Genomic DNA, 20,646 nt, shown 5'->3' with positions numbered 1-20,646 from the left:
TGATCATGAAGCTAATGATAATAAACACTGTATGTCCCAGCCTCTCTTGTAACCAGATATGGCCATGGGACTAAATTCTGGCCAATGATATGCAAGCAGAAGTGGTATATGAAACTTCTGGAAGGTGTCATTAAAGAAAGAGTTATGACATTCCTCACTCTCCCTCCTCTTGCTGAACAGAATGTAGACTTGAGAGGTGGAATTCAGGCAGCTATCTTGGACTGTGAGGCAGAAGCCAGATGACAAGGCTGGCAGAGAAACATAAAGAACTGGTTATGTCCCATTGATGGTTATGGCATTACATACCAGCCCCGATTTACTTACCCGTAAACTGTGTTCATAAGAGAGAAAAATAAACTTTGAACTGATTCGAACAATTATGATTTGAGCTTTTCTGCCAGCCATAGTCAAACTTAATCCAAACGGACACAACCTGGATTGACACACTTAGCCCAGTCTGGAGTTCCAAAGTAACACAAACGGGTTTCTAGTTTTCAGAAGGGCTTTTCTGCCAGCCATAGTCAAACTTAATCCAAACAGACACAACCTGGATTGACACACTAACCCAGTCTGGAGTTCTAAAGTAACACAAACGGGTTTCTAGTTTTCAGAAGGAATATGAATTGGGTGGGGTAGGATATATTTTTTAAGGCATCTTATTCCAAATTATAAGCCCTTTCCCTCATCCCGTTCTTCCCTGCTTCCCCATTCCCACCTCAAGCAGGACACTCACAAACAAGGCACCTGAAGTTGGACAGCCACCATTGACTTCAGACTAAAACACTCTATCATAGCATTCAAGGCCACCAGGACCTGGCTCTGCTATCCTCCCCTGCCACATCTCTCATCACAGTCCCCCTCAGGCCAAACCCCACCTCGGGCCACTCCAAAGCCATCACACGGAGCACCCTTCTCACACTAGTACCTTGGCTGTCTCTGCCCATAACACTCCTTTACAAAACTGTGCTCAACATTCAAGGTTCAGTTTAAACACCACCTCAGGAAGACTCCTCCCCTTCCTCCTCTGTGCTCCCACAGCTCCTCAGTCATTTACTTACTCAGTACTTTCTCCAAATTAATGCTATTCATTTTTGGCAGTACAGTAGCCACTTCCTCTTCTTCTGATAATAGCAACCCAACTTTCTGCTGGGAATTACCTTCTCCCTTACTCTCAAGCCGTGAGCTTCAGTTCACCCCATGGTCTACAATGGAACATGTGACCTAGACCAAAGCCAATCAGAGCCCTGCATTCCCAGGGTCATGTGACTGGTTCAGAGATGGATAGAAGACCTAAACATAGGAGACACACTGAAATACTGGCTGGGCTACTGGGACCAAAGTAGGTCCTCTGTCACGTCAGCCTTAAATCTGGTAAAATGAGCAATTGGCATTACAGTAGCCCAACTTGGTACCACGTAAAGATTCTTTATAAGAATGGAATCCACGCTGAGGAAGAATTGCCAAAAGCTGCAGGGAAAAAAAAAAAAGTTCTGGTGCCATCTGATTACTGGGGCAAAGCCACACCTGAGTGCCACCACGACCCTGGATTTTTCAATTAAATTACCCTATAAGTTCTTTATTGGCCTAACCAAATTGGCTATTATGTCACTTAAGTACTGAAGGGATCTGACCTTTTTTTTTTATCATAAGTACATTATATAAATTATATCAATTACCATTCCAACAATTAACATTATATGATAATGATTCCTTTTGTCCCATCAACCCCAAACCATGGATTTCCTAAAAACCTGAACTAACATGACTTGCACCTACATCCTCAAAGCCTGGCACAGAGCCTGCCTACCATGACAATTTATTAAAGGTCAACAGTCTCCAATCCACACTTTCCATGAAAATACGTGCAAATGCTCAAATATCACTCTGGGTAACTGTCATTTGGTTGAATAATGAAGTCACTTTTCCAGAGTGAACCTGATTCTACCAGTCCCTTGCCACATATTGATTACACACAAACACCCATCTTAAATACACTCTCGCATACCACACTCTCATACACAAACCCCTCACATATACACACATACATACACATTCACACCTCCATAAATACACTCACCCTTAGACATATATACACCCTCATTCATTCACACACCATAAATATATCTTTATATGTACACTCGTACACACATACAAGCACATATTACGCACCACCCACTCCATATACACACACATGGCATACACAGATGTACCCTCCAAACATTCACATGCATACATTAGACACACACATATTCCCTCTTTCCATAAGCACGTACACACCTCCTCCATACATTCACATGCAAACACTAGACATATACCCTCTCTATAAACATGTGCACATAAATCCTTCACACACTCACCTGCTGTACATGTATAATCTCCATACACACATACACACACACACACACACACACACACACACATACACACACTCTATAGAACCTGATCAGACACCCTCAGACTCTCTGGCCATAATCGGAATCTCTAAAATCTGCTCCTAACCAGTGAGAATGGCCCACAGCAGTCTCAAGGTTCAGAGAGCAGTGCTACCAAGATGGCCCAGAGGCTGGGTGCATGGCCTTCCCACTCTCCCTGCCCTGCCAAGATTACTCACCATTTGGTAGCTGTGGGCACCTGTCTGCAGGAGCAGCTGCTGCAAGGTACTGATCATCTTGCGACGCCGGCGGCTCTCCTCCCGCACACCTTTGAGCTCGTCAGCCTGGCGGCCCAGCTCCTGCTGACCACGCTCCTGCTGGCCCAGGCTGGCCTGCAGCCGTGCCTCGAGCTGGGCAACACTGGCACTCAGGCAGTCTTGACAGTGCAGCAGGTACTCAATGATGAGCTGTGCCAGGCGCAGCACCTTGAGCAGTGCTGGGTCCACAGGCTGTCCACAGCGGCTGCAGGCCTCCCGGTCCAAGTTGCAGAAGGTGACACCAGCAATGTTTTCCTGCAGGGTAGCCACGTCTAGCTCCCGTGCCACGCGGTCCACATCTAGGGCGCTAATGCGCCTCCAGTCCACACTCTCATGGCGAGGCTGGAACTTGAAGGTAGGGAGTGCATAGGCCCCAAAGAGGGGACCACTGAGGCCCTCAGCAGTGTGAGCAGGAGACTGCATGGGCAGGGGAAGCCCTGGGCTGATCACTGGGGACGGGTGCCGCCAAGGCCACGGCAGCAAGCAAAGGAGCTGAGAAAGGGCCTAGAAAATGAGAAGAGAGTACAAGTTAGGCAAGATTCATGGGCTGCATGTACCATGCACCAGGCCAGCAAGAGCTTAAGTGGGGTAAGGTGAAGGATCTGAACAACAGCTGGAGTATGCGTGGTATGTGATAACATGGCTAGAGGCATGGAAGGCAAGGATATAGGCTTTATCATCATACAGATATGGATTCAGACCCTCAACCTTGGGCAAGTTCCTTCACGTCTTTAAGCCTCCTAGGTACATTGGGGATCACAGGGATCATGGGGCTCACTTTACAGGATTGTGGTTAGCAATGAGGAAGGTGAAGCACCCAGCCTAATACCTGGCACGTAGTAGGTCCTCAGTGAACATCCCCATGCCCAAGTCCACTGCCAGAGGTCTTTGTCGGGGGAAACTGTCAAATGCAGAAGTGGGTCCTTCTGCAACCCTACATTGACTTCAGGATAAAGTCCAACAATTCGCATGGGTGGCAGAGCCACCTAATGTCCACGACATCCCCTCCTGTTCTCCTGTAATTACCAGATTGTAGTGGACAGGGATGGGCTACATTTCCCAGTTTTCCCTGAAGGAAGATGTGATCATATGTCTATGTTTTCTCGTGGGATGTGAGTGAAATGATGCCCACCACTGCAGGAGTGGCGGGGAGACAGGAGGGTGGGGGCAATGGTGCTTAAGAGAGTGGCCATGTCTCTGCACGCAATTGTGCTCAATCTATGACAGTATTTTTCTCAGATCTAATAGTGTAGTGAAAAGACCTCCAGTTTTTTGTCAGTGATTCAGATTCTACTCTCCACTTTCTTGGTAGACATCAAAACTGCTCTCTCTCTTTGAAGATTAATTTGACGATAGCAACAGAAATTTTAAACAAACAATCCACTACTAAGAATTACAATTTATCCTACAGATAAACTCATACAAGTGTGCAAAACTGCTTGTACAAAAACTATCATTGTAGTATTGTTTGTAATAGCAAAGTATAAGAAAAAGTACAAAAAAAAACAAAGTACAAAGTACAATAGGGGCTATAAAAGGTATCTCTATACAATGGAATACGACGAGGCTATTGATGAGAATAAAGCAGCTTTACATGTACTGGTATGGAATAATGATCACATATATGTATATATCTTTCTATTTCTGTTTAAATGATATAACATAATCACATTTAATAGTAACTCGCAAAAATAAAGGAGCTATGTATATCTCACATAATTATCTATATGTCTAAATATATATATAAATAGATATAGATATATCACATTAGAATGGCTGCCTATGAGGGAGGAGGGCAATGGGAGTAAATAAATGAATAGATGGATGGTGCATGGGTAGAAAATGGATAGACAGAAAGATAGATAAATAGACAGGCCTTTCACAGACCAATAATGATTATTTTATTTATATACACATATATACATATGTATATGTACATATATGAATGATTCTATTTGTTATTCATGTATAATCATAATTAAATAAAATACATATACTAATTTATGATTCGTTATTATTATTTCATAAGCATAGACTATCTCTAGAAAAATTAGCAGGCTATTAGCCATAGTTACCAGTTACCTCTGGGAATGGGAATAGAAGTTAGGTCCTTTATCTTCCATTTTCCACTTCTCTATACTATTTAAAGTTCTTACATCATCATCAATTACTTTTATAATTTTTTAAAGAAAAAATATAATTTCTGCCCTTGAGGAACTTAGAATCTGGGGCAACAAGAAGTGCATGTGACCCTATTTAACCAAATTCTTTCTAGATCATGTGATTCCAACTTTTAAGTGCAATAGAAAGTCAGAGAATTGAAAGGTCATTGACCTCATGAAGAGGAAAGGCCTTGAAGAAATGGTGAGGCTGGGTCTGCAAAAAGGGGAAGGACGTCCAAGAAAGGACCTCCCTGAGCCTCTGTCTTCATTTGGGAAAGGCGGTGACAGGCCTGCCCTACCTACCCACAGCATACTGTGAAAACTAGAAGAGATGCAGGCGGAAGGCATTCAGTAATAATAACAGCTCTGTGCCAGCTATAAACTCTAACTACAAACCTACAAACAGCTATTACTGTTCCCATTGTACAGACAAGGAAACTGATGTCTGGAGAGGTTATGTGGCTCTCCTCAGATAGGGAGGCCAGAGTTGAAATACAGTTAGAGGTGCATCTGGCTCCACAGCTTGTGGACTTTGAACCACCCAACATGATTCTTGAGGCTCTTTGCCTTAAAAATTTGCTTTGATCAGATCATCACCCTGTATCCCTCAAACTCCTTCATTCATTCACTCACTACACCCTCATTTACAGCATGATTACCTGGGCCAGGCCTGGTGCCAGGCACTGGGGCTACCGAGGCGTATTAACCACACACTGTCCTGCCCACCCAGGAACTCAGTGTGGCTCCTTATTGCCACAGTCCAAGTCCAAACCCTAAACCAGGTCTGGAAGACTGCCCACAGGATGCCACAGACCTACCTTTTCCATTTCAGCTTCTATGCTTCCCTTTCTCAAATACTCTTCCCCAATTCATATTTCAAAATCACGACTCTCCAGCCACAAGCATCCCGACCATGGCATGAGGAGAAGACCAGTACGTTTCTACTTAACATGTCACAGTATTTAAAATTAGAAAAAAGGAGGCAGGCGATATGGTACTCACCATGCTCAGCTTCAAGACACAACTGTGTCATTTGAGCCTCAGAGACAATTGCCACAACAAGCCGTGGCTTGGAACAACAGCAGGTTACCAGGCATGCTGTGGGCAAGAGTAACAGGACACCTGCTTCCTGTCCTCCTGCAGACTAGGAGCTCACCTGAGAATGCACCGTTTAACTATTTAAGCTTTGGCCTCAGATGTTTGCCCACAATCCTCTTCCTAACAATAAGGCCAAGAACGCTCCATCGGCAATCCTCTCGGCTCTCCTCCCACCCCTTTTAATACTCCTTCCAGCCTCTTCCTTGAATGGTTACTACACTTCACCCCTCCTTTAAGGCAGAGTGTGCCGGTGTCCCTGTAATATTCTGCTGTTCACCCATACCTATCTCTCCCTGCACATTCTCCTTGGGCATGACTTCAGGGATATCCGCAGCTTCAGCTATCGTAGGCCTACTTTAGGCTGAGCCTGAGCCGCTTCCAAATCTCTTTCTTACAGGCCCATCTGTCTCTTGGAACCTTTAGAACAAACCTTCCAATACTGATAATACCAGAAATTTCAAATCAGAATTCCACCAGGCCCAGGAAGGTAGCATTAAATGCAGGTAACATGCCAGGTATAAAAGAAACCACAGTCCAAGCTTGATGATACATGGCAACCGATTCTCTATCTTAGTGTCCAAGATATAATTAGGCAGCGGTTCTCAAGTGTGATCCCTGGACCAGCAGTAACCAGCATCACCTGGGTCCTTGAGAACTGCAGATCTCCAGACTTATTAATTCAGAACCACTGCAGTAGGTTGGGACAGGGAGTGTTGTGGATTGTGGCAAATGGGAGGGCATGCCCTGCTTAAAAGGGACAGCCACCATTCAGCCATATGGGAATGGATTTTATGTGTTCCTCGGGAGCTAATTCCAAATTTATTACAAAGATATTCAAAGACCTCTATGAACTGTTTCTAAACTACCTTTCTAGCTGCATCTCCTACTTACCACATCGCTTGCTGTCTACACTTTCATATATCCGGGCTATTTGTTTATAGGCACTGTTTTTAAATGCTTTACAAAGAAAAACTCATGTAATCTTCAGAATACTCTCTCAAGGAGGTATTATAATGATCTAAGCCACAAATAAGTGCAGAAGCTTGCCCCAGGTATAGGAGGCAGGATCCAAACCCATGCAGCCTGGTTACAGAGTCTGAACTCTTAGACAATGTGCTATGCTGCCTCTTGGTTTAGATGGCCCTCCACCATGTCCTTCTGCTCCTACTAAAGGTGAATGTATGTACCATATCACCTGCCTCCTTTTTTCTAATTTTCAAGTATTTTCTTATACACGATTGCCACCATAAATCCCTCCTAGGCCCACAGTTAGAATTCCCTGATCCTCCCCAGGGCTCCCAGAGCACAGAGCATATACTTCTTTAGCCGCCCTCACCACCTGTGGTCTGAGGAAGGGTGGCTATACAGCAGTCATTCATCCATCCCATCAGCAAACGATTCCTGAGCCCCGACTAAGTGCCAGGCACTGTGACTGACACTCAGGATTGATGGTGACCCAGACAACAGTCCCTGCCATTGTTAATAGAAATAGTTAACAGTTCTGGAACTGTGTGCTCCAGACACAGTTATAAAGCTTTATATGTATTACCCATTTAATTCTCACAAAAATCGAGTATGCAGATGAAGAAACTGGGAGATGAACAAAGAGGGCAAGTGACTTTCCCACAATCGCACAACTGGTAAGAGATGGTATCTGGTTCCAGTGTTTGTTTTCCAGAAAGACAGAAAAATACACAGAAATTACCCTACAGAGTGTTGAGTGCCAGGGTAGGAGCTGGGGCAGGGTGCTGTGGAAGCACCAAGGAGTGGCCTTACCAGGACAGTCTGTCTCATTTCTCCCCTCACCCCATCCCCACTCTCCCAGCTATGAGATCCACAAGGGCTGAGACCTTGGCTTATTCACGTCCTTTGTATTCCAGCCCCTAGCATATTACCTGTAGCCTAGATTGCTATTGAACTGAGCAGAACTGTCAAAATCTTAGAATATCAGACTCAAAATTCTACATCCTTGGGGTCTTGAGAAATGAGGCTATGAACCAGCAAACATTAGGATAAAGAGGAAGAATGGAGCTAGGAGTTCTTAATTTGGACTCCTTGGAGAAAAATGCCATTCAGACTTAGTAAAATGATTGATTTGTGGACCATCTATGTTCATAGCTTAATCCCATGGGCTACTAATGAAAGCTTAAAGTACAGGAGCCATTATGGGTGGGCCCAGGTATATCAGTGAGATGCCCCAGTGCCCACACTGACTGTCAAGATGTAGCCACAATGTTCTAGCTGGCCTCCTGACCATCCCTAATACCCTTATGTTGACATTCTGAGCACACTCTGTAAAAACGAAAGGCGTCAGGCCCACTCCCAGTTATCCAAAATTCTGAATTAGGGGTCTGATTTCATGATGTTTTACTGAGCCCCAAAAGTATTACTCCTGTCTTCTACTAGAACCCCAAAGGTCAATTTCAGCAGCCCTAGAGCTCTGACATCAAAAGGTGAACAGAACTGTGGAAATCTGAGGATTATGATGATGAGAACAGCCCTCACTCTTTAAGTATATATGTGCCTGCCTTTAAATGTACTATTTCTAGCTGTCATACAGCCTCATATGTAGCTATGATTTGCCTCATCTGACAAATGTAAAAATGGAGGCTCAGAAAAGCTAAGGGACCTTTCCCCGTGTCACTCAACTAGGAAGTAACAGAGCCAAGATTCAAATCAAGTTCCATATGAGTTCAAAGCTTTTGAATTATGCCAAACTACTTCCCAATGATGATGATAATGATACATAAACTCTTTTCCATTACAAAAATTACATTACCTGAGATTTCTTGACCAAACTGCAAGGACTGAAACAGTTTACAGCAAATCACAACAGAGTCAGGGCTGGAGACCTCAAATTCTTCCTGTTTCCCCGCAGATTCAACTCCACAGCTTGCATTGAGTCAGGACAGGCAGAAGACAAAGCCAGATGAGAACGCCACAGGTTACCTGGAAACCACATACCCTAGGGAAAGGAACACTGTGCTTTCTCCAGACTGAATCAGCAGCAGACTGCTTTTCCCACATCTGGGAATAGAAACACAGGCAGAAATGACTCGCCGTCATTAGGAAATCTGAAGCTACGTTAACCATCTCTAGATGTTTTGATAGGGTTCCAGGAAACCTCCCAATCCTAGACCAATGTCACGAACTAGTGGAACCCAAAAGAATAATATTTATGCTAGCATTCCAAACTCACTTCGTTGTTGAAGAGATCATTTCTACCTGGGGCACTCCCCGCAGCCAAGAAAGGAAGTCCATCTACCACCCTCGCTTTGCACATTCCCAGTGATGAGATGCCACCTCACAAGGCAACCATCCCACCGTGGAACAATTCCTGAGACTTTATGGTTCTTCTGAAACCTGACCACTACAATCTGTGAAAGATAACTTCCACAAATCCACCCAACAGCTGAATTTAAAAGAAATTCTGGCTGACCTTTCAATGTAAATTGACAGCTAAACTAAACTACTGCCACTGCCACTTTCCTGTCTCTTCTGCTTCCTCGAGAATGCAGCCAAGAGGAACACAGGGAGGGAGAGCCAAGCTTCCAAGGCCGCTGCCAGGCAATCATTGACAAGCCTACCTGGGCTCCCAGCTAACTTCAGCAGTGCCTGCCTCAGGGAGCTCAGGCGTGTCATTAGTGCTAATTGTTGTGTCTACCAAGGTAACCTTCCCACAGTTTGCAAACAGGCTATGCACACACTGTAGGCAAGGGAGTGAGAGAGACCCCAAAGGAGATGAGAACGACCTAGGAGCTCTCCTAGAGCACTCCTCTTACAGACCTTAGACTTCTCTCATTCTGTTGTTTTCTAAAGAAGGTTCTCCTTTCTACTCTTTCCTGTTATGGGGGCTGCCCCGCCTTCCCAGAATCATTAAGTAGCAAGAGAGAGATCTGCTCCACCAGGGACACAGCTCTCCCTTGTAGCTGGCCTCCTTTCCCAGAAACTTTAAGAAGATATTTTTAAAAGCCAGTGTCCATGGTTTGCTCAAAAACCTATTTTAAGTTGTTTGCCACAAAAGGATTTTCTTTAAAATAAAAATAGGAGGCGGAGATTTGACTGACAACTCTCAGGAGTATTACAGAGAAAAAGACTACATACTGACATGACCTATTTTCCCAGGTACAAAATTGTCAAAAACCAACACTACTTTACACATCTAAAAGAAAACCAGTTTAGAATATACTACTGGTGTTTTCTTTCCCATGGAAGAATCATTGCTACCTGGTAGAGTTTCTCCATCCTCAGCACCTAGGCTATTAGACCCCACAGAATCCTCCCTAGAGGTATGAAATCTAGTGACAGGTGGCATTGCAGGTAATTAACCCTGCTGACCAGGACTGGTCAAGGGGCCAACAAGGTGATTCAGAACAGTCCAACAAGTTGTCCCCTTCCCTGCTCCTGCCAGTTTCAACTGAGCAACAAGCCTTTTGACCAAAATCCAGGTCCGTAGCAGAATCCAGTTATGTTGCACAAATGAACTCAGTTTTCTGTTCCCAGCCTGAAGGATATAATTTCATAGGACCACTTTATCAAGTTGGACAGTGTCCAAAAATATTTCCACATGAGGGAAATATCTCTAGACCCTTGGTGCTGACGGACACAGAAAAAAGCCACTTACCAGCCACTTGACTGAAGGATCAGACTTCTCTAGGTGGGGTTGTTCTCAGCGGCCAGTCCGGCTCCAGCAGGAGGCGTTAAGTAAGGGCTGTGTGAAAAAGGAGAGACCACATGCCTTGTCTGCAGATGGGGGTGTGCAAGGCCACAGTCAGTGCCCCTGACACTCACCAGACCTCTCTTCAAAGTCCAGTTAGAAATCAAATTCCGGAGACAACGCAGGGACAGGCAGGCCCTGTGCCCTAAGGAACACTGCGGGAATGGTAGCCGCTGCCCAGGCCCGGGGGCCGTCCTCTGCCCCGCCCCGCCTCTGGACCCTTGTCCTGGACCAAGCAAGTCTCCCCTGGATTTTTATCTGCAGCTGCCTCAAAACGAAAACACCATTGCTGACTCCTGATATACTCCACCCCGGGAGTGTGTGTATCTGGGGGCGGGAGGGGGGGGTGGCGGGACTAGAGATGCCAAAGTTCGTTTGCAAGTCATCTCATTACTAAAAGATCCCCTTTTACTGACAGAACTCAAACGCATGAAGCACCTCAAATCATTTTAGTTTTTAAATCCAAGGCTATCCTCCCAGGGAAGCTCATCCTGGGGGCTTCAGGTATCACGGCTCCCATCCAGGGGTACTTCTGTCCAGAGCAGGTCGAAGGAGCGGGAGTCTAGGGCCGAAGGCGAGCACAGAAGTAGCGCGTCTGGAGGACCCCCCGGCGCAGCTCTGCAGCTCCAGGGCTGGATCCCCGCAAGGCGTCCGGAGCCACTAATGTTTAATCTCCTGCGGCCCGCGGCCCGGATCACTGGGACTGCAAGGACGCTCCCCACCCCCGCCCCTCCCGGGCCGAATTCCTGGCATAGTTTTCTCACAAGTCCGGGCTCACCTGGGGGTCCTCGGAGCCGGGAGAAAGGGCAGAGGTCGCAGAGGCGCCGGCTCCCCTTCTCGGCCCGGCTCCGCCTCTCAGCTCGCTCCACCGCCCCCGACTGTCCCAGGCAGTTCCCGGAATCCTCGCTGCGGCGCTGGCGGGGATGCTTCCCCAGCCTCGAGGAGCCCAGGAGTTTTCGGGGGCCGGGACAGAGCCGCCAACCTGCCCAGCCAGAGACAAGAGAACCTCTCCGCGCCAGCAGCTGGAGGCCTGGGGTCTCTGACTCCTCTCGCTTCTACAACAGCCGCCCCACCCCACCCCAAGGAGGGGTGGAGTCTCTCCCCAACCCCCCGGGAGGAGTTATTTTTAGACATGTTACGGAGGGAGCGAAGGAGGGAATGCCACATTTAATCCGTTAGGAAAATCCAGGATCCATGTGAACGCTCTCAGGCCTCGCTGAGAGGCCAGAGGCCAGACTGCGTACACACACACACACACACACACACACACACACACACACACACACACACACAATCCTGGTACAGTTGTTGGCCTGCTGAAAGCAGGGACAACTGCAGCCTCCCGGGTAGACAGCCCAGCCCACCCACCGGCCCTAAACTAAAAGAACCTTACTGGTTTCTGATACCCTGCCGTTCTAGTCCTGAGCCTGAGTCCCAGCCTGGTCGGATGTCGACCACCACCACCACCACCACCCAATCTGCTGGATTGTCCTGTGGATCCAGCTCTGAAACCCAGGCCTGAAGAACTCTTTTTTCCTGATATTGGTCCCTGATCCCCAACCATAGACAGTCTTTGCTTTACCGAAACTCAGATTTCTGGGAATTCTTTTTTAAGGCTTTCTTCCTACCCATCCTACCCCATCCCCCCAATCACCCCCTCATCCTCCTAACATCCCACCCCCCTTCCCACCCCACCACACCCCAGACTCAATTGGACCAAGCTCTCTCTCTTGGGGCAACCAAAGCAAAAATGTGTGTGAACAGTGTTGGCAAGGATATGAAGAAACTGGACCCCTCATGCATTGCTGGTGGGAATGTACATGGCGATTCCACAAATAATTAAACATAGAATTATCATAGGATGCAGCAATTCCATTTCTGGGTATATACCCAAAAGAACTGAAAACGGGGACTTGGATATTTGGATATAGCAGCATTATTCACAATAGCCAAAAGGTGGAGACAACCCAAGTGTCCATTGCCATATGAATGGATAAACAAAATGTAATATATACATACAATGGAATAGTATTAAACCTTAAAAAAATAATGAAATTCTGATACACGCTACGACATAAATGAACCTTGAAAATATGATGCTGAGTGAAATAAGCCAGACACAAAAGGATAAATATTACATGATTCCACTTATACAAGGTACCTAGAATTGTCCAATTTATAGAGATATTTCAGAAAGCAGAATAGTGGTTACCAGGGCTGGGGTGGGGAGTTAATGTGTATAGTGTTTTACTTTGGAAAGATGAAAAGGTTACAGAAATGGATAGTGGTGTGGGTTGTACAACAATGTGAATGTACTTAATGTCCCTGAATTGTAGACTTTAAAGTGGTTAAAATGGTAAATGTTATGATTTTATATTTTACCACAATATTTTAAATGTTAAAAACAAGTGGATGGAGCGGGAACCAGGACCAAGTAAGGCCTTTCTGTGAGCCATCTACTTTGTGAGAAATCTTGTTCCTCCTCTCCTCTCTTGGTCAGGGGACACTTTTCTCTCCACTGGAAGGGAGAGAAGAGCCCAGGCTTTGGAGTCATCTATCTTCCACATTTCTAAGCTTTGTAATTCTGGGAAAGTCATTTAACCTCTCTATAAAATAGAAAAAATAAACTCTACCTACCAGGGTCATTATGAAACCACATTAGCTAAAGCATCTCTAGGCTCAGCCCGTGGACTGGCAGTCAGTGCGTGTCCTCTGAGTTCAGCACAGTGTGAAATCTGTTGGAGCTTGGAGCATTTGTTTCTCAGCTCTCTTCCCACCGCCATCCTGAAGTGTGGAGCAAGTAGCTCTGGGAGAACCTGTTTGTTTTCATCATTTCCACCAGTATCAATTTCCCCATGTGTAAATGTGTCCCCTCTTTTGCAGGGCTGTTGTGAGAAAGTAGACTTGACATGCAACTCAGTCCACCTTGTCGGTAATGCCAAAAGCTAAAGACTCCATCCTCAATTGACCAAGACCTGTCATGCATGAAACCCTCACACCCTTCCCTTACTGGGCCACAGTTCAACATTCAATACAGCCAAGAGTAATTGAGTACCCACTGTGTGCCAGGCTCTGTTCCAGGTCCTGAAGATACCAAGAGTTTGCAGAGAATTAGATCACTTAGCTCTGGGAAGCTGTCATCCTCTGCCACAGCATGCACAAGATTTGGTGGCACCAGTGTCAGTCCCTGACACAGAAACAGGACCAAGGAGACTGGCCCTAGATGGCTAGTCCAGGGCACATTATTTAAATGCAGACATGATGACTGGAGATCAGGAAGCAATATGGACCATAAGCTGTGGACACTAAGGATGACAAACAGAAAGATGCAAAGAGCCTTAGTCTCTGATGACTGTGGTGACCACACTCACTCTGAATTCCCTGCCCTCAGATTCTTTTACAGGAGAGAGAAATAAAATTCTATATTATATATACCAATGGTCTTTAGAATTTTTCTATTACAGACAGAGAAAACTAATCCTAACTGACATGTGGATAAGCCCCCGCACCCCTGAGAAGAGTGGAGATCGAGGGAAAGGGAGATGCTCCAGGCAGCACTTGGTTCCACGACGTAGCAGCAACAACCCAGCGCTGGAACTATTCGTTACCTAGACCCAGCTCCCCGGTCACCAACCCTTCTGGGCCTTGAATCAGGACCCTGTAAGTCCTAGGACAGTGTTTACGGTAGAGATTTTCCACTAGCGTGTTGCTGCCTCTAACCACAGTCCTCCCTTCCCGGTTCATGTAATTCCACAGATGCAGGCCGTAGGAGTCTTTGAAGCTTGGGTCTGTGTCCCACACTTCATAGTAGCGCCGCCACTGTGGATAGGAAATGGGGTAAAATCTTTGGGGATGTAGGAAGGAAAAGTTTGAACACCTGAAGTCGCTCACCTCCTGGAAATTTTTGAGTTTGCACCACACTCTCAACATCCTCGTCATCAAAATGGGACCCTGGTTGCCCCAAATGTCCGAATTGTAGTGTTCAACAAAGTTTTCCATGCACTCCCATAGGAAGGAGTGGTGGGGTAGGAATCCAAACACCCCGTTACTAGAGTCCCGAGAAGCCTGTGCAGCCAAAAAGTTTTCCTCAGGGATAGGCCTGATAGAGATGATATCAGTGTCCATGTAGATGCCGCCGTACTTCCAGATGGTGGCCAGGCGGGATGCATCTGAGCTGACATAGAGCCAGTTTCTCTGTGCACTGGCATTGATCTGTAGGAAGAGGTACAAATCAGCTCCCAGTAGCAGGGGAAGAGAGAGGGGTGTCACAGCAGGAGGCCAGGCCCAGGGCAGCTGGGGAGGAGGAAGCAAGCCAGCTTCCCAAAAATCTGTTTGCCAAAAGTCCAATTTTGCAAATTTACCAAACTTACCTCTACCCCAAAAAGTTACCTTTAAGTAAAAAGTTTACAGCAATCAGTATCCATGGGAAGATTTTAGGAGCTATTAAAGATTTCATAAAATTGTTGAAAGAAAGAAAGAAAGAATAAAAAGAATTGAAGCAGTGGAAGGGTAAAACAGAAACCCAGGAGGGATTTCACAATGAACGGTGTGAGTCACTTTCAGCACAAACCACAAATATGAAACTGTGGAAGAAGAATTTTTTAAAGTCCTAAAAATACTAAAAACTGATAAAGAAAAAGATAAAGTAGGAAACTATAGGGAAAAGTCAATATGTATGTTATTTGAGATGCATGCATGCCTTCCTCACTAATTAACTCCTTTAATAGGATTCATTCATTGAGGGCCTACTTACTATGTGCCAAGCTCTGTTACAGCTGCTAAAGATATGTCAGTGAACAAAGACAAAAATCTCTATTGGGAGGAGATAGACAATTAACAAATAAACATATAATATGTTGGGTGTTCATGAGGACTATGAAGGAAATAAAGCTGGGTGAGGGGGCTATGAAAAGGGCAGGGCAGAGCACAATCTTATGTTGGATCCCAGCAGAAACTTGAGCAAAATGAGTAAGTGAACCATGCTGATATCTCAGAGAAGAAAGTTCTAGGGTAGAGGGAACAGTTAGGCAGGAACAGGAGGGAGGCAGCGTGACTAAAACAGAGTAGTGAAGGGAGAGAGGTGGGAGATGAGATCAGAGAGGGTGGGGTAGGGAGGGAGAACTGATTATATAGGCTGGGGTAAAGACAAATTATTTGAAAGGTTTGGAAGAAAGGAGTGTGTGATCTGGATTAGTCTTCAAAGCTTCACACTGGTCGCTGTGTGGAAAACAGACGGGGCAGGGGTTGGCATGTGGCAGAGGCAGAAGAACGGTGGCAAGTTAGGAGAATATCGAAATAATCCAGGCAAGAGGTGATGGTGAAGGAGGATGATAATAGAGGAGGTGAGAGAAGTGGTCAGACCCGGATCCATGGTCAAAATAAAGCCAGTAAGGATTTTGATGGATTAGATGACCGCAAATGCTAAAATGTGAGCAAAACAGAAAATAACTTTAAAAAGAATAGAAATAAATCATGATAATGGCAAAGTTCCCAAATGAAAGGCCAAAGTTTTAAATATAGAAAACAAAACAGATTTTTCTGAACTAAAATATGTTGATTAGAAGATTAAAGAGCAACCCTGGGCTTTTGACAAAACAAACATTCTTTAAAATTCAGCTATAAAGCCAAATGAAACAGAACTAAGACTTTGCAGAAAGCTACATAAGTTGTTCGTGTCATCATATCATATATAACTGCTGAAAACCTCATAAATAATAACTAAAATTTATCAAATGTTCTAAATTTATCTAAAACTGTTCTTTATAATCTATACAAATATTTAAAGATTAATATTATAATTACTCCAATTTTTCAAGTGAAAAACTAAAAGGACCAAGAAGTTCAGTAATATGCCCAAGGTCAGAGAGACAGAGGTTGGATTTGAACCCAGGCAGTCTGGCTCCAGAGATTCACTCATTCAAAAAAAAAAAACACGGTTTGGATAAAAATATGTTGATTGCTTGGTAAATTGGTGATTGTCAGACCCAGAGATACAGAGTATCAAAAGCTGCACAAAACCAGAGGAGGAAGAAGCCTGCGTTGATGTGGGCATTGGACTAACATCAGCCTAAAATCTCCAAGAGCTCCCCCAAGGGTGAGTATCAGAAAGAGGATTTGAGCTCTGGCTGCTCACCCCTCCCCTCCCCCACAATACTCATCCCTGAGCATCTTCAAGGGCTACAGTTCCCAAATCAATGCAGCAAATACAGTGGTTACCAGCAGGTAATGGCACATTGGGTCATTCCTAACAGCTGGCCCCCAGCCATTCTGAGGTGGCCTAACAGGGCCAGAACATGCCACACCCAGCCACCCAAGGGCATGGTGGCATGATCCCTGGAGATGCTTAGCCTTGTGTAGTATCCTGCAGACACTTAAGAGCTCTGTATCCCAAGGCCCACCTTGTCCCTAAAACTCAACATAGCAAAACCGAGGTGTAGCTCAGAGCAACCCAAGCTGTGTTCCATGGAATATCCGCTCCAAGAAAATATTTATGTCATACTGAAAGAGGCTTCCATACTCAAATATTAAGTTTGGAAAAGGCCGGATTGAAACAAATTAAAGTTTCTTTGGTTCAAAACTACACAGAGCCTTTAATTTCCTCATGTACAAGGTTAGTCTGTGAGAAAATGATGAGGTGTGCATCTCCCAAAATGATTTGAGTAAAGATGTCTTTTTCCAGGAAGCAAAACACTTTTAGCTAATGTTAGTCTAACGCAAGTGTGGGGAAAGTAGGCCTGGAGCCAGCAAGCTGCCTGTTCTCGTGCAGTTCCGGAGCACGCTCTAGCAGGCTAGCACTGAGAGTCGCAGGGACCTAGCGGGCACGTCCTTTCCCTCAGGTCTCTTCTCCACTGCTAGCACCTGCCTCCCTGGCCCACAGCCTGCCCTGCCTCTGCCTGGGGCCACACTAGTAGCCACTTGGGGGCAACTGCAGGTAAAATCCAGTGAGTCACTCCACCTCCCCATGACAGGTCCCAGTTTGAGACTTCCAGGCTTTTCAGGAGAAGAGATGCATGCACTGGGACCCAGAAGTCACATGGGGCCGAGAGTGAAACTGACCAATTCCCCCTCCAAACACACACACACACACACACACACACACACACACACACACTCGGTCCCATTGCTTAGTCCAGAAATGTGTCCACTGACAGTAACTAGGCACAAGTGTGTCTTCTGTCCAGGAGAGCTACCCAATCCCCAGGAGAATGAGGCAGGGTGGGACAGGAGTTTTCCTTTTTTTATGTATAGATACTGTAGTAGGCTGAATAATGGCCATGCAAAGATATCAGGTCCTAAGTCCTGGAAACTGTAAATGTTACCTCATGGGAAAGGGGTTTTTGCAAATGTGATTCAATTAAGGATCGTGAAATGAAGAGATTATCCTGATAGAGCTGAAATGCAATTACGAGTGTCCTTTAAAGAGAGAGGGAGAAGGAGAGTTCACACACACACACACACACACACACACACACACACACACACACACACACAGAGGAAAAGGGGATGTAAGTTAGAGACAGATTGGAGTGATAGGCTCTACAGGAAGAGTTCTTCCCTAGAGCTTCCCAGGGGACTGGGGCCGTGCCTGCACCTTGACATCCACCCCATCAAATGATTTGGGACTTCTGCTCTCCATAACGGTGAAGAAGTACATCTCTGTTGTTTTAAGTCACCAGGTTTGTGGTACTTTGTTACAGCAGCCACAGGAAACTAATACAAGTACCTTACGATGGCTTCAAGTTTGCTTCTTGGTATGCAAAACCTAAAGTATTTACTTTCTGGCCCTTTACAGAGAAAAAGAAGTTTGCTGACATTTGGTCTAGCCTATGATTAGAACTTAGATAGGACTTTATGAGGCAGGCAAATGGTATTATTTTGATGTCAATTTTTTAATTACTTTTATTTTTTAGTTATTTTATTTTAAAATTAATATATTCTCATCACTAAATTCACTCCTCATTCAGTTATACTAAAATGCCTACTATTATTGTGTATTGTATATTTTCTTCAGGTCTTTTTCTTTCATGTAGATGTAGGGGATAGGGAGTTGCATTATAATATAAGAGCATGTAATTCTGTATTATAGTCTTTATAAGATGTCACAGATAAGGCCTGCATAATGGAATCATTGAGTGACTATACTACAATTTCGTTATGCATTCCCTAATAGTGAGTCCCCTGTGAGAGAAATATTTAATTAAAACATTATTTCCTTATTACACTATGTTACTAAGATAAAGATTACAAAATTCCTAAGAGTTCCAGGAGTTTCTTGATAATAATATAACCCAATCTCATACAGCAGCGCTCCATCTGATCTTTTATGACTTTTCCATTTACATAATTTTCAAGTTAAATATTGCCTAGTTTCCCCCTCAGATGCAAAAAAAAAAAAAGTTTACCATGGATGGGATTAAAATTCTCAGTGAAAAATAAGAAAAATACACCTAGAAAAGATAAGAGTAGTCTCAAAAATATGCTGGCTCCTAAGAGAGCTGGAAGCAAAAGACCCATGGCAAAGATAAACCTAAGTCTCTCCTGTTTACTTAAATCAGGGCTCAATACTATAGAAAGAAGGCCAGGCAAAAGTCAGAAGATTTGAGTTCTAGTCCCATTTCTGACGCCAAGTCTTTACCCTCAGTTTGCCCAGCTATAAAATGAGTAGGACGGACTCATTTTCTGCGGTCCCTCCTAACACTGACATTCTAAGATTCTCTGAACACTTACTTGAGTGTACCATGAGAACAATGGTGTGTCTTCAAACAGCCTTTTCATATTTAAAGGGAAGAGGAAAACATTGTCTATTGCTGAGAGGAGGGAAAAGGCTGTGTAAGTGGAGTTTGGGGGCAGCTGCATGGAGTCACTGAGACCCTTCATAAAGAACGCCACAGGCTGCTCAGGATAAACCCTGGCAGCGGACTCCACAGCGCAGGAGACCAGTGGGGATGGCTCCACTCTCTCAGAGGTCTCTAGGAACACAATGATGCGTCCCTTGCCCAGGAGGGCTTCCGGCCCCTGCTGGAACTCATCAGGAGGCAAGCAGAAGTAGCAGCTGGACTTCAGGGTGAGCTGGTAGAGGAAGCCACATAAAAGCAGTAGGGTGACTAACAGCAAGAGCTGGAGCTCCTTCAGCATGTCCGCTTCTCTCTTCCGGCCCGCTCCTTTAAATCAATGCGATTAATTAAACGTTACATTTACGAAACCAGACAAAGATAGCACACAAGTAAACGATACAAGGATATCACTTCTGAGCTTAGGTTTTAAAATCTTAAGTAAAATATGATCAAATCAAGCCTCTCAATACTAAAAATAAAAATGTATTAACTAAGGTTTAACTGAGGAAATTAAGGGTGATTCGAAATAGGAAAATAATTCGTTAATAGAAAAACTATTAGTGGCATGCGTTATCTTAGCAGATTAAAGAAGAAAAGCCATATGATCATTTTATTTCAATAGCTGCCAAGAACAGGATAAAATTTGACATCCACTCATGATTTTTAAAAAGCACAAAGAAACTTTCTTAAGCTGACAAATGATGTCTACATAAAGCAATCATCATGCTTAATATGAAGCATTTGAAAGATCTCCGTTAAAACCAGAAATAAGATACAGATGTTATTATCACTGTTACTATTCAACATCATTCTGCTAAGTCTAATCAAGGCAATGAAACGAGAGAAGAATTTCTACTATGAATATTAGAAAGGAAGAGGCAAGAATATCACTAATTATAAAAAATATGATTGCCTACTGAGAAAATGCAAGATAATTTACCGAAAAGCTAACAGAACTAAGAAAAAAATTAACCAAGGAAGCAAATTGAAGGCTAGAGTTAAATAACTTGCCAAGATCACACAGTTAGCAGAGCCGTGACTAACTCGGATCTGTCTGCTACCAAAGCCCAGGCTCTGAACCTCCTTCTCTGTAAATGTTAGCTCTGTAAATGTTAGCTCTAATTCTAGCTAACTCCAGGAGAGCAG

At 44.6% G+C, this 20,646-nt stretch overlaps 2 protein-coding genes across 15 annotated transcripts in view; both read right to left on the bottom strand.

Moving 5' to 3' along the window:
• Positions 1 to 11,729, bottom strand: part of DZIP1L (DAZ interacting zinc finger protein 1 like) — a 40,672-nt gene extending 28,943 nt beyond the window's left edge. The window contains exons 1-4 of one of the 12 annotated variants that reach the window (XM_015585820.2): positions 11,445 to 11,728; positions 10,574 to 10,660; positions 8,729 to 8,976; positions 2,612 to 3,193 (exon numbers count right to left, since the gene is read on the bottom strand). In XM_015585820.2, the coding sequence (XP_015441306.1) occupies positions 2,612 to 3,112 (501 nt within the window). In that variant the 5' untranslated portion in view covers positions 3,113 to 3,193; positions 8,729 to 8,976; positions 10,574 to 10,660; positions 11,445 to 11,728. Of the gene's footprint in view, positions 1 to 2,611; positions 3,194 to 8,728; positions 8,977 to 10,573; positions 10,661 to 10,740; positions 10,989 to 11,104; positions 11,357 to 11,444 lie in introns of those variants that run through there. The other 11 variants (XM_025043619.1, XM_025043621.1, XM_015585824.2 and 8 more) reach the window with 11 other exon arrangements.
• Positions 11,730 to 12,735: 1,006 nt separating this feature from the next.
• Positions 12,736 to 19,823, bottom strand: A4GNT (alpha-1,4-N-acetylglucosaminyltransferase). 3 transcript variants are annotated; one of them, XM_006907205.3, is made up of 2 exons: positions 19,394 to 19,823; positions 12,736 to 14,878 (listed from the first exon to the last, which is right to left on the bottom strand). In XM_006907205.3, the coding sequence occupies exons 1-2, from the start codon at positions 19,799 to 19,801 to the stop codon at positions 14,264 to 14,266; spliced, it is 1,023 nt and encodes a 340-aa protein (XP_006907267.1). In that variant the 5' UTR covers positions 19,802 to 19,823; the 3' UTR covers positions 12,736 to 14,263. The 3 variants fall into 3 exon arrangements, 1 of the variants encoding a protein (XP_006907267.1); XR_003044931.1 differs by lacking the exon at positions 19,394 to 19,823 and adding an exon at positions 15,037 to 15,224 and having other exon boundaries at positions 14,762 to 14,878; XR_003044932.1 differs by lacking the exon at positions 19,394 to 19,823 and adding an exon at positions 15,056 to 15,224 and having other exon boundaries at positions 14,786 to 14,878.
• Positions 19,824 to 20,646: the final 823 nt, after the last annotated feature.

Source organism: Pteropus alecto, unplaced genomic scaffold, assembly GCF_000325575.1.
Source record: "Pteropus alecto unplaced genomic scaffold, ASM32557v1 scaffold92, whole genome shotgun sequence".
Taxonomy (NCBI): domain Eukaryota; kingdom Metazoa; phylum Chordata; class Mammalia; order Chiroptera; family Pteropodidae; genus Pteropus; species Pteropus alecto.
The sequence above is the reverse complement of the archived record's forward strand: the minus strand, read 5'-3'. Positions and strand labels throughout refer to the sequence as shown.